Source organism: Melospiza melodia, unplaced genomic scaffold (assembly GCF_035770615.1).
Source record: "Melospiza melodia melodia isolate bMelMel2 unplaced genomic scaffold, bMelMel2.pri scaffold_37, whole genome shotgun sequence".
Classification (NCBI taxonomy): domain Eukaryota; kingdom Metazoa; phylum Chordata; class Aves; order Passeriformes; family Passerellidae; genus Melospiza; species Melospiza melodia.
In genome coordinates this window covers 1,512,737-1,522,871 of record NW_026948690.1, presented here as the reverse complement: position 1 = coordinate 1,522,871, position 10,135 = coordinate 1,512,737, and the positions used below count along the sequence as shown (strand labels likewise).

Sequence of the window (10,135 nt, the reverse complement as noted above, 5' to 3'; positions counted from 1 at the left end):
TCCAACCGGAGCCTGCTCCGACTCAGCTGCAGCTGTTCCCTCCACTCCTGTCCCTGGGCACCAGAGGGAAGAGGTTCCCACAGCCCCAGCCAGGGACCCGCTCCCAAGGCTGTTGTCATGGCCACCAGGGCTGGGACCAGCTGGGATGCTCAGTTTCCATGGGCCGGGGTTCAGGAATGGGATTCCCCAATTTCCTGGCCCTGCTAAAACCGCGCTGCCCTCGCTGCCTCCCATGGAAAGCGCAAAAGGCAAAGATCCCGGGCTGGGATAAGAACAATTTATTGAGAACAACAATGAGATAAGGAACAAATGGAACAGAAACAATTTTGATAACAGAGTGTATAAATAAAACTGTTTACAGGGAAAACTAAAACACAACTTACTGGGTCTTCCTGGCCGCATATTTCCTCCTGCCTGGAAAGGACACCCTTCTCCTCAGGGACAGAGAGAGAGAGAGAGAGAGTGTCCCTTTCCTGTCCCTGGCAATGACCTGAGGTGGGAGTGAATGTAATGAGACTGTCATTGCCAGACCCTCATGTTCTTCCATCCCACATCATGTCATTGGCAGAGGCAGGAAAAGGGACAGGTGTCTTCCTAGCATGGATCAGAAAGAAAAATGGATCACCAGGGCTCTTCCCAACATGGATCCTCCAACTATGGATGAAGTTGGGGCAGTGCACAAAAGTCCTCCTGCATTGGGGCATTGGCAGAGCTACCCTTACAGGTGCCTCCGTTGGTGTCTGGTTAAGACAGAGATCTGGGTGAAGCTTTTCCCACACTGGGGACACTCGTAGGGCCTCTCCCCAGTGTGGATGTGTTGGTGTATGACAAGGGCAGAGCTGGAGCTGAAGCCCTTCCCACATTCCCCACACTCTTAGGGCCATTCCCCAGCGTGGATCCTCTGGTGGCTGATCAGGGTGCTGCTCTGCCTGAAGCTGTTCCCACACTCCAAGTACTTGTGGGGCTTCTGCCCATCATGAAGATGCCCATGGACTACCAGCTCCGAGTTCTGGCTGAAGCTCTGTCCACCTTCCTGGCTCAGGGTGGGTCTTTCCTCCTCAGAGCACCCTGGGTTGGGTTTGGAGCCCCTCCTCCTCATGGGGGATCTCCAGGGCTTTTCCTCCACATTGGATTCTTTTCCCATGGAGCCAATCAAACCGGTCTCTTCCATGAGGTTGTGCTGTGGGGATTTGTCGTCCCTGATCTTGATCCTCAGCTCCTTCTCTGGTAGAGTAAGGACAAGCACAGGATGGGATTTCCCTCCGTGAAGAGGGATGGGGAAGGAGATCCCCCCAGTGCATCCCCAGCAGGATGGCATTGGCAGTAGGGACGTCCTGCAGCGAGCGGATTTTCTGGGCTGGGAGATGGAGCAGGAGAGAGGGGGAAAGGGACACTGACTTCCTCCTCACCTGCCTGGGTGTCCTGGGGCATCCTCATCTGCCTTGAGGTGTCTTCCGCCATCTGGCCAAGTTTTAGGAACGGGATATTCCTAAAACAAGGGAGGAAAACAAGGGATGAGTACAATGAGTTTTGTACTGATTTAAAGGCAAACCTGAGGAAGAGTCTAAGCCAGAATTCCAATTCAGTAACAAAATGAGGATCAAGGCAATGATACAGAAACACTGCCTTAAACTGACAGAGTCAGGATATAACCTGACACCCTGTTGTTCAGGGTGGTGGCAGCAGTCCCAGTAAATGGTTGTGCAGTCCTGTTGGAGAGATGAACACGATTCTGTCGAAGCAGTGATCCTGTAGAAGGGTCTGGTCTTCCTCTGGAGGCCCAGTGGTGGTTCTGGAGTTCTTGTCCTCTGGCAATCCAGTAGGCAAGCTGCTCCTGGTGTAGCAAAGCATCAGCTTATATCCAGGTAGGAATGCTTGGATCCTCCCCCTGGGCGGAGCATCCCACAATGGGAGGATGGAATTTTATCAGTTCTGCAGTGACACTCAATGGCCCATTCACAGGAGATATCTCCCCTGGAGGGCGTTATCAGGGCTGAGTCATGGAAGAGATAAAGAACACTGCCCCACCTGTTTATAGCAGTTGCTGAAGGTGGGGATTGAAAACATGCATTTGGTTACATCTTGCATGGCAACCTGAAACAGTGGGGTAATCCCTGCTCAGGGGGTGAACACCACCCCCCTTACCCAAACTGGCTCAGCTGTAAAACCCCCACCCTGGGAATGCCACGCATACAGGGGACAATGTCACACTTGGCCCCCTCCAGGGGAAGTCTGTTTCACAGGCTGGGGGACTTTTCCAAATGTTAGAATAATTTTTTCTCTTTGTCCCTGTCACCTTTGTGACAGCTACACATAGCTTCCCCTTCCTTTTCATAATCCATATTGGGCCTATTTTCCACTTTTCTTTTTTTAGAATGTGCCAGCAGCTGAGCTGGAGCTGTGCGGGACCAAAGGAATTTGGATTTGCCACAAAATAGCTTCTATTGTAAGTTTATAAAATTTTGGGATTTATTTGCCTTTCCATCACAAGTGACTTGTGGGAAGAGTAAATTCAAGGCATTTTATCTACGGTCAATTTTGATTTCTGACAAAAAACAACATTAATTTGTCTGGTGCCCAGGGGATGCTTGTGAAGCCTCTGTTCCTCTCGCCCTGGGAGATGCTTGGGGGGGGTTTTCCCTGTCCTTGTCACCCCAGTCCATTCCCCAGAGGGTCTCCATCATTGTCACTCTGAGGGATGCCTGGGGGGTTCTCCCTCCCTCTCATACCCTGTGCCAGGGGGTACTCAGGGCAGTCTCTGTCCCTCTCAGCCCAGGGGATGCTCGGGGGTCTCTGTCCCCTCACCCTGGGGGATGCTCGGGGGTCTCCATCCCTCTGGCCTCAGGCAATGCCTGTGCAGGGCTGGGGACCAGGGGCTCTGTGTCCCTCTCACCGCTGAGGGTGCTCGGGCCTGGGGGGGCTCTCCCACCTTCTCACACCTGGGGAGGCCGGGGGGGTCTCTGTCCCTCTCAGCCCTGCTGTGACCCCACCCAAACATCATCGGGCTCAGAGGGACAGAGACACCCCCAAAGCCCCAGAAGGACTGAGCCTGGGATTTGGTTTGGGGCTGAGGGTTTAGGAAGGGGCTGGAATTGGGGCTGGGCTTGGAGTTGGGGCTGAGATTTGGATTAGAGCTGGGATTGGGGTTAAAGCTGGACATGGGATTGGCTTTAGGGCTGGGGTTGGGATTGGGTCTGGGACTAGAAAGGTCTGGCACTGGGATGAGAATAAATACAGAACTGTAAGTGTGTCTAAACATGGAGTGAGATTGAGACCAGGATCAGGTTTGGGTTTGAGCTCACCGAGAGTGGGACAGAGGGGATGTTACGGTGGGAAGGTTTGGGGAAAATCCTGGTTTGGGGAAAGATAAGGTGTGAATGCCTTTGGTTGGGGATTCCTCCCACCCACGTCCATTTCTATAAGTCACCTGATGTCCCAAAATAAAGAGTAAATTAAAAAAGCCACCAGGAGTTTCCCATTTCCAGTCTCATCCCTCTTGGGTTATGCTTGGTCCCCCATCTCAGGGCTTGTGGGGATCCCATGGGTCCTGGGGATCCCCCCTCTCCAGGGTCCTGCTTTTGGATTCTGGGAGGTTCTGGGGTCCCAAGGTCCCCCTCTCCAGCCTCACCCCAGTCCAGCCACTTGGGGTTCCCCCTTCTTTCTACCACCTTGTCCTGGATTAGGGCAAATTTGGTTGAAACCCTCCAAAAGGAGTTTCCTCTAGAATGCTGATTCAGCAGCCCCACCCTCAGCCAGTTTGGGAAAATATTTCCTTAGAGGAAAGTGGAAAAAAAAGTTACTTTACAGGCAAAGCATTTACCAGCACAAAAATTGAACAATATTAAGCAAAAAAACCTCTTGCCGCTCCAAAATATATGACAAACTCTGAAAGTTCCTCCTTGGGTTGTAGCTCCGCACACTCAGTGTCTTATCAGTCTCTTATCAGTCTCTTATCAGTCCTTCCAGCACTGGAAATGCTGTGGCCCAGGCTCAGCCAGGTGGGCCACAGGTGCAAGCTGCCCGTGGTGTTCTGGCTGTTCAGTGCAGAGCAGATTTAAACAGCTCCAAAGAAAAAGAAAAACCACAGTCCAGGGAACTTCTCTGCCTCAGCGAGCTAAAAACTAACTAAAAGCAAAGGAGAGCTCTGTCCTGCTGTCTGTCCATCCAGCAGCTGGAATGTGGAGGAGTGAGTGCAGTGTATGAAAACAAACTGCAGCTTCTTCCTCCTCCCCTTTGCTCTCAGAACCAGCCTTAAAGGTGCAGAACTCATTTCTGGGCTAAACAGACCGATGGGGGTACGAGCATCATGAAGTCGCCCCAGGACACGCCCCTGTCAGGGTCAGGGGGTCCCGTCCCCGCCTCATCTCCGGGCTGCCGGGGGTCCCCCAGCTCCGGTATCGCCCCTTCCCCTCTCCCCACCCCGGGGGTCCCCCGTTCCACAGCCCCGGCTCTCACGGGGATCCCCAAAACCAATGTCCCGCCCCGTCGGTACCGGGCCATCCCCACGTGGACCCCCGGGACCCTCCGAGGGGCGATCGCGGCTCCTCTCCCCCCGAAAAAGCTCCTCTTGGGGAGCCCGGGGATACCCGGGGCTCGAGTCCGGGATCTGCCGGCTCCGAACACTCTCCAAAAAATCCTCCTGGAGACCCCTGGCTGGAGCCGGGGCGAGCTCGGCCTCCGCCCTCCCCTGCGGCTCGGGGCTGGGGGCGATGCTCCCGGGGCAGGGGGTGCTGCAGGCTCGGCGTGCGGGCGCTGCGAGCGCCGCGATTCTCCCGCTCCTGCTCCTCCTCTCCCTCCTCTTCCTCCCGCATTTCCTCCGCTGCCAGCCCGGACCCCCCTTTCCCACCGCTCTGCCCCGCGGCCCCGCAGCACCGGCTGCTGGGTGGGGGAGCCCCCGATCGGCCCCAGGGCTGGGCAGGGGCTCGGGGACCCCCCCGGGCGGATCCGTCCCCCGGCCCGAGCCCCAAATTCCGCTCGGGGGCCGCGGGGCTCTGCGGGCCCGCCTGGCAACCGGTGAGTCATCGGCGGGAAAAGCTCTGGTTGGCTGGAAATTGTTTACCGCGTCCTCTGATTGGCTGGAATTGTAAAAGGCGCTACGCCCTGCGGGTGTTCCTGGGAGCTGCGGAGTCCGGGCGGCAGCCTTTTCCTGTTTCTTTCTGTTCTCTGAGACCTCTTTCCTGTTTCTTTCTCTTTTTGAGACCTCTTCCCGCTTTCTTTCTCTCCCTTTCTCCTCCCCATTTCTTGTTCCGTTCAGTCCACGCTCAATAATCGCCGGTTGCTTTCCCACGCTCTCATTCGCTCCTTCACTGGGTTAGAGGCGTCTCTCCCTCGCGGGGTCGTAATCCATGGACAGGGTCCCTTCCCACCCCAGTCCTTCCAGGACTCGCTTCTATTTCCTCCCTCCCTCTGCTTCCAGAGAAGGTCCCTTCCAGGGAAGGTGCTGGAAAATGTCCATCAAAGCCACCTTTGCTGTGTGCTCTGGGAGCCCACAGAGCTGCTGGATCTACTCCCCTTGGGAGAGAAGCTCCTTGGGAGGCACGGCAGGAGCAGCACCCTGGGAGCCTCGGGAATGCCCCTCTGGGATCCACGGCACTCACTGCCAGGGTCTGGAATTCCAGTTCTCAGCTATGAAAAGATGTTCCTGCCCTTGAGGGCAAAGCTGTCAAGAAGGAGCCAAAAGCCAAGTGGAGCAGGATCTTACAGTGGCATTTCACTGCGAGCCTTCATAACTTCCCCCATGGTTGTTGTAGCTCCTGAATTGGGAATTAAATCTGGGCACGGTCATTGGTGGGAGCTGCCCTGGGTCAAGGGAGACACTGAGAGAGAAACAGAGCAGGCAAAGAGAGGCAGGAGAGAAAAGAGGGCACAAACACAGTCAGCTGAGAAGGTGGCACTCTGAAAACAGACCAGAACTGACTGAAAAGGAATATAACAGAAAGGAATAATTTTGCACCTTTTTTTTACTATCAAAATACAATTTCTTCCCCTTCTCACAAACCTCTTGCCAATGTCATTCACCAGGGCTGTCAGAAAGTCCTTCATTCTGGGTGGATGTTCCAGGCTGCAGCCACAAGGAAAGAGGGAATGGGGATTTTCCTGCTCCTGGGGAGTTTGACATCCTCAGCTGAGGAGAGGAGGAGACACGAGAAGAAAAGGGCAGCTGGACTTCACCCTTCCACAGGAAAAACTGGGCGGGGAAATCTCTCATCCTGTCTGCTGCTGCTCCCACAGGGATGTGAGGGCTGATCCCAGAGCCCCAAGGGTCACAGTCAGGGCTGCACTCAGGGAATGCTCGCCTGGTATTGAGGGGCAGCATGGGAGCACCTGGATCTTGGGGCACCCAGCTGCCCCCCATGTTTGGAGGTGCCTGAGGAGGGCTGGGATGATGCCAGGGACATCCTGCAGTGACATCCCCCCTGTCCTGCCCTGGGTGAGCTCAGTCCCAAACCTGACCCTGATCCTGGTCTCAATCTCACTCGATGTTTAGACACACTCACAGTTCTGTATTTATTCTCATCCCAGTGCCAGACTTGTCTAGCCCTAGATGTGGGATCTCAGCACCTCAGGATGGAGGTGCAGAGTGGCCGAGAACACCCTTGGGGGGCTCGGGAGTCCTGGAATGTTGCCAGAAGTGTCTGGTGGCAGGACTTTGATCCTACACAGGAGATGACACCTGTATGAGGACTGGGAGGATTTCACTGGGGTGAATGGTGAAGGGATAAGTTAATTAGGGTGTAGAACACAGGGTTTAGGATTTCTGTGCAGGGGGTTCTAAAGAAATAAGATGGAGGAATTGGGGCATGTCCTGTTCTTCTTCTTCTTCTTCTTGGCCTCCATCTTCTGTGGTGATGGTGGCACTTTGGGATTGGTCTTTACTAGAAGTGCACCGGTTAATAAGGGTAGAAGGTATTGGGGAAAAATTATAAATATTGTATACGTAACTTCGGGTATAAAGATAAGTGACCGCCCCGGGGGCTCACAGTGTGCTCATGGCTGGCTTGCTGTGCAGACCTCTGTCGGGCTGAAAGAAAATCTTTTAGATAAACAATTAATAAACACCGAGACTGAAACAAGATCAGAAGTCTCTCCTCGTCCTTTGAAGCGCGGGCTGTCCAAGGCCACCCTGGGCCTTTCCAGGCCACCTAAACAGCCGAGAAACCGAGCAAGTGGCGTCCCTGAGCTATCTCTGGTCATAAATCAGCCGGGAAGAAACAGAAACAGGAAACCGAGCACCTAGGCCCAATCCCAACCCCAGCCCTAAAGCCAATCCCATGTCTAGCCTTAACCCCAATCCCATCGCTAATCCAAATCTCAGCCCCAACTCCAAGCCCAGCCCCAATTCCAGCCCCTTCCTAAATCCTCAGCCCCAAACCAAATCCCAGGTTCAGCCCTTCTGGGGGTTTGGGGGTGTCTCTGTCCCTCTGAGCCCGACGATGTTTGGGTGGGGTCACAGCAGGGCTGAGAGGGACAGAGACCCCCCCCGGCCTCCCCAGGTGTGAGAAGGTCGGAGAGGCCCCCAGGCCCGAGCACCCTCAGCAGTGAGAGGGACACAGAGCCCCTGGTCCCCAGCCCTGCACAGGCATTGCCTGAGGCCAGAGGGATGGAGACCCCCCGAGCATCCCCCAGGGTGAGGGGACAGAGACCCCCGAGCATCCCCTGGGCTGAGAGGGACAGAGACTGCCCCAGACATCCCCTAGCACAGGGTATGAGAGGGAGGGAGAACCCCCAAGCATTCCCTGGGTGAAAATGATGGAGACCCCCTGGGGAATGCCCTGGGGTTACAGGGACAGGAAAAACACCCCCAAACCCCTCCCAAGCATCCCCCAGGACGAGAGGCAAAGAGACCCCTTGAGCATCCTCTGGGCACTGGACAAAATAAACTTGGCAGAAATCAAACTTGACTCTGCATAAATCACTTTGATGAATATATCCTCTTCCCACAAGTAACTTGTGATGAAAGCACAAACAAATCCCAAACATGAATAAACTGACAATCCAAGCAGTGAGGTGGCAATTCCAATATTCATTGCTTCCTTCACAGCTCCAGCTCAGCTGCTGGCAGGTTCCGATAAAAGGAAAGTGGAAATTTGGCCCAATACAGATTATGAAAAGGAAGGGAAAGCTCTGTGATGCTGTCACAAAGGTGACAGGGATATGGAGAAAAATGATTGTCACATTTGGTAAAGCCCCCAAGCCATGGAATTCAGGACTTATTTGGAAATTTAGCTACTTGAGCTGGGCTTCTTGTGAGACTTTCAGCCGCCTTGTGTTCCTCATCATGGGGTGAATGAACCTTGTCAGTCTCACTGGTAACATTTGCTCCGTTTCCTCCAGTGATTTTAGCAACTTTATAAGGAAAGACAGCAAATTATTTTCTTTGCGCTGGCCACCCATAAAAGCCAATTGCGTCATCATTTCTCCCATAAAGAAATAAAGCTTTTATAAGCTCCATAAGCTCCCCAGGAGGAAGGAGGGACTGTGTCCAAGTTTGCAAGAGTTCTTCCAGAAAGAACAACAACCTCCTCAGTGGAGGGAACCATGCTGTTGTCAAAGGCGCTTGGGGTCAGAGAACAGTGCCTAAACTCACTGTGCCAAAATAATATGGCAATATGGTCATGAAAATTGTTAGAGAGATGTCTCTGCCCCAATTAAGGTGCTAACGCGACCAAATCCAAAATGGATTTTATTGAAGAGTAAATGTGAGGTAGAGAGATGGAAAGAAAGAGAAAAGAGGAGAGAGCAAGGGAGTGACAAGGGACAGAGACCTCCCCTGGGGCAGGGCCAAGTGTGACATTGTCCCCTGTGTGTGTGTGGCCTTCCCAGGGTGGGGGTTTTACAGCTAAGCCAGTTTGGGTAAGGGGGGTGGTGTTCACCCCCTGAGCAGGGATTACCCCACTGTTTCAGGTTGCCATGCAAGATGTAACCAAATGCATGTTTTCAATCCCCACCTTCAGCAACTGGTATAAACAGGTGGGGAAGTGTTCTTTATCTCTTCCATGACTCAGCCCTGATAACACCCTCCAGGGGAGATATCTTCTGTGAATGGGCCATTGTGTGTCACTGTAGGACTGATAAAATTCCATCCTCCCATTGTGGGATGCTCCGCTCAGGGGGAGGATCCAAGCATTCCTACCTGGATATAAGCTGAGACTTGCCACACCAGGAGCAGCTTGCCTGCTGGATTGCCAGAGGACAAGAGCTCCATAACCACCACTGGACCTCCAAAGGAAGACCATGCCCTTCTGCATGATCACTCCTTCGACAGAATCACCTTCATCACTCCAACAGGACTGCAGTCACCATTTAATGGAACTGCTGCCATCACCCTGACCAACAGGGTGTCAGGTTATATCCTGACTCTGTTGATTTAAGGCAATGTTTCTATATCATTGCCTTGATCTTAGTTTTCTTTTAAATTGTCATTCTGGTTAAGACCCTCCCCAGGTTTGCCTTAAAACCAGTACAAAAAACTCAATGTACTCATTCCTTGTTTTCCTCCCAAAAGAGAATTCCCCAGTCCCAAACCCTTGATTGGATGGAGAAGGAGGCTGGGAGGAATAGGAAGGATCCCCGGGACACCCAGGCAGATGAGGAGGAAGTCAGTGCCCCTTTTCCCCTCTCTCCTGCTCCATCTCCCAGCCCAGGATGGCCCCCCAGCTTCCGGAAAACCCTGCTGCCAACGCTGTCCTGCCGGGGATGCACTGGGGGGATCTCCTTCCCCTTCCCTCTGGCACGGAGCCAAATGCCATCCTCTCCTTGTCTTTCCTGCCCCAGACAAGAAGCTTAGGATTGGAACCAGGGAGGATAAATCCCCACAGCAGAACCTCATGGAAGAGGCCATTATGAGTGACTCAGGGGCACAGGATTCCAACGGGGAGGAAAATCCCCAGAGATTCCACAGGAAGAGGAGCTCCAACCCAGCCCAGTGTGCTCTGAGGAGGAAAGACTCTCCCTTAGCCAAGAAGGTGGACAGAGCTTCAGACAGAGCTCAGAGCTCGTGGTCCATGAGCAGCTTCATGATGGGGAGAAGCCCCACAAGTGCTTGCAGTGTGGGAAGATCTTCAGGCAGAGCAGCACCCTGATCAGCCACCAGATGATCCACACCGGGGAATGGGCCTACGAGTGTGGGGAGTGT

General features: G+C 53.7%; 1 protein-coding gene across 1 annotated transcript; it reads right to left on the bottom strand.

Annotated features, from left to right (window-relative positions):
* Positions 1–297: 297 nt before the first annotated feature.
* On the bottom strand, positions 298–4,163 carry LOC134434492 (zinc finger protein 397-like). Its single transcript, XM_063183147.1, has 3 exons — positions 3,863–4,163; positions 1,410–1,489; positions 298–1,224 (listed from the first exon to the last, which is right to left on the bottom strand). The coding sequence occupies exons 2-3, from the start codon at positions 1,459–1,461 to the stop codon at positions 875–877; spliced, it is 402 nt and encodes a 133-aa protein (XP_063039217.1). The 5' UTR covers positions 1,462–1,489; positions 3,863–4,163; the 3' UTR covers positions 298–874.
* Between the last annotated feature and the right edge of the window lie 5,972 nt (positions 4,164–10,135).

Excerpts from the sequence above, each read along its gene's own strand:
- LOC134434492 (XM_063183147.1), bottom strand. The coding sequence starts at position 1,461 with ATGGCGGAAGACACCTCAAGGCAGATGAGGATGCCCCAGGACACCCAG. Across the intron at positions 1,225-1,409 it reads GCCCCAGGACACCCAGGCAG|AGAAGGAGCTGAGGATCAAG; the intron begins GTGAGGAGGAAG and ends TTACTCTACCAG.